Genomic DNA, 3230 nt, shown 5'->3' on the forward strand with positions numbered 1-3230 from the left:
AATTCAAATATTTCGATTTTTTTTAGCAAAAAATATTTCGATTTTTAACACATTGATTATACATATTTTCATAAAAAAATTAGCATTTAAAGATCATAAAGAGTGCTTCATAGACACTTGTTAACATTTCCCTTAAATTAAATCCACATTGTCATTATTATTAATACTATTCTTATGTGTGTACATACGGTACTTCTCTAGCATATATAAAAACAAACACAACTCATCCTCCAACTCATTCCTCATTTTATAAATATATAACACATCAAAATTCATAGCTTAAATCAAAGGGTGGTTTGTATTGTGAAACTTCAAACACAATAATGGGGAATAGCTTAAGGTGTTGTTTGGCTTGTGTTCTTCCATGTGGAGCACTAGACTTGATCCGTATAGTTCATTTAAATGGCTATGTAGAAGAGATTACACGTCCAATTTCAGCTGGGGAAGTTCTTAAAGCCAATCCAAATCATGTTCTAAGCAAACCAAGCTCTGAAGGAGTCGTTCGCCGGATTCTCATCCTTTCGCCGGAGACTGAGCTCAAGAGAGGAAGCATATACTTCTTGATCCCATCCACGTCGTTACCGGAGAAAAAACGGAGGGTCAGAAGAAGCGTCGCGGAAAAAGATCTTGAAAACAAGAAAGTATATTTCTCCTCTGAAGAGAAGAGCAAGAAGTGTGACGATGATAATAAATCATCGTCACAGAAACATTGTGAGTCTAAGGAGATGAAAAGCTCGAGGCGAGATCGCCGGCATAGCCGTAGCTGGCAACCTCATCTTGAAAGTATCATAGAAGATTTGTGTTAGTTTTGTGTTTCAAAAATTTGCCGGTGAAGGAATCTGGCATATGGAAGGGAATGGGAACCAAAAGTGGTTCAATACTTTAATTATTGAAGCATATAGCTAAATGATCCATTTTCTCTTTTTTCTTTCTTTTGAAATATATGTGAGTATTAATTTTGTGGATAGAAATATTACCTTGTTTTCTTGTTTGATCTTTTTATTTTTGTGTTTGGGGTTGGACTTGTTAAATTCTAATATACTTTGGCTCATAGAAATAGAAATTTAAGAATAAAATTAAAGAAAAGAAAATAATCAAGAGAGTTGTGACCAACTGAAAATTCAAGTTTATAATTATTTCTTATATATCTTGTAGTAAAAAAAGTATATTGCCTTTTGTGTTAAAGTCGTGATGATGAATTCAATTTTCTTATCAATGTAAAATTTAAGATTGTTTGTCCTAAGATCTGTTGTATATTATATTAAGATGAACATCTTTGTTTGAGTTTAAATCCTAAACCTCATATTTTTGTTTAGAAATTTCAGATGGTGTTTATTAATTACTTTGTCATATGATAAAAAACTAAGATTGTTTTTGTTTTTTGCGATTGATAAAATATTATATGGACCCCCAAACAGTAAACATATATGCTGGCACTCAATTAATGATCCAAGGGTTAGATCCATATTCCAATGATTAAGATGAATTTTCAATTTGGATATTTAATTGGAACATGTACGTTAGGCACATTTGTCCCCTCAAGGAATCTATTAACTCAATATAAAAGATAAAAGACTTAGCTATAGATTAATATAGGGTAGTGTTAACTTGTGTCCTTAGGGCACATGTTAAAAAATCTCAAAAAAGAAATATTCCTTTAAATTTTGTGCATTCAACTCATTAAAACATTAAAGATTAAATTTAATGCATGCATTCCAATACATTATTTCTACATTTGACTTCTAAACTTGTGCCTTAAGGGTACAAGTTAACATTTCCCATTAATATACTCCCTCCGGTCCTAAATATAAGCAAATTTAACTTTTTAGGTTCATTCAATTGATGATGTATGTGGTCCATATTATGAACCACATACATCATTAATTGAATGAACCTAAAAAGTCAAATTTGCTTATATTTAGGACCGGAGGGAGTATTATGGGTGGTGTTAACTTGTGCCCTTACGGCACATGTTAAGAAATCCCAAAAAAGAAATATTCCCTTAAATTTTGTGCATCAACTCTTTAAAACATTTAAGATTAAATTTAATGTACGCATTCCAATACAATATTTTTACATTTGCCTTCTAAACTTGTGCCTTAAGGGCACAAGTTAACATTTCCCATATATTATTTCAATACTAACCAAGTTTGTTTGGGTTAGTCTAAAAAGGGCAGCACTTTGGTGCCATTAATGACATCGTGCCATTAAATCTGGGTCATTAATGGCACCAACATAAATGTGTTGTGTGGCTCAGATGCAATGACAATGTGTTTGTATGACCCAGATTTAATGGCACGGTGCCATTAATAGCACCAAAGTGATGCCCGTCTAAAAAGGATATAAATTGCCACTTTTAGGTGATGAACAGTTGTAATTGGAACCAAACTAGGTCCAATTAGAAAAAGAACAATAATAGTTCGTTGGTGTCAAAAGTCAATTTAAAGCTTAAACACATAATAATTAGCACATTAAAAAGTAGATTATGTCCAAATTAAGGCTAATAGTTGTACGTCTAGGCCTTCTTTTTATTCTTGAATTTTTCTTAATCAATCCAGCTCGGTTAGTAGAATTTAGTTGGCCATATTAATAATTTGAGAGAAGTTAACATTGTTTCTTGGTAAAAAAGAGTGTAATATTAATAACTCTTTTAATATTTAACCTATAGTAAAGGACAAGGTAGTACACTTCTAAAAGCAAGTAGAAGAAAAAAAAAAGATGATAGAACTAGAAACATTAGAGAGGAGAAAACAATGGAACATGGTAGAAACATTAGCGACATTGCCACGCTACACACCTACATAAGAATTAGAAAACAAGCTGGCATATTTTACTTATCTTAATCACTCAAAACTCAGTTATTCATGTGGATTCCCTCTTCTCTCTCCAATGCCAATAGTAATAGTGCTTTAGGCAATTAAAGTTTAGGCGAATTGTGTTGAATGAACTTATAAACGAATTATAAACAACTTCAAAATCAACTTCAACATCCACATTCACGTGTAGTGTAAGCCTGATTCCAATTTTCATATTGTGATCTTTAATTTGTGGCTCTGATTACATGTTAAATGGGTCAATTTGGAAATCTGAACATTGTGAGACTATAAATAAACTACAAACAACTTCAACATCCACTCTCACGTCTAGTGTGGACCTGATTCCAATTCTCACATTATATTTTTTAACCTGGTTCTGATCATATGTTAAATGAGTTTGGATCTCATCTAGAA

The 3230-nt window shown here is 32.0% G+C and overlaps 1 protein-coding gene across 1 annotated transcript; it reads left to right on the forward strand.

Moving 5' to 3' along the window:
* The first annotated feature begins 237 nt into the window (after positions 1 to 237).
* On the forward strand, positions 238 to 1002 carry LOC146923436 (uncharacterized). Its single transcript, XM_085708583.1, has one exon. The coding sequence runs from the start codon at positions 324 to 326 to the stop codon at positions 804 to 806; it is 483 nt and encodes a 160-aa protein (XP_085564709.1). The 5' UTR covers positions 238 to 323; the 3' UTR covers positions 807 to 1002.
* Positions 1003 to 3230: the final 2228 nt, after the last annotated feature.

The sequence above is a fragment of the Medicago sativa genome, chromosome 5, assembly GCF_051527215.1.
Source record: "Medicago sativa cultivar Bolivia chromosome 5, Bolivia_mono, whole genome shotgun sequence".
NCBI classification, from domain to species: domain Eukaryota; kingdom Viridiplantae; phylum Streptophyta; class Magnoliopsida; order Fabales; family Fabaceae; genus Medicago; species Medicago sativa.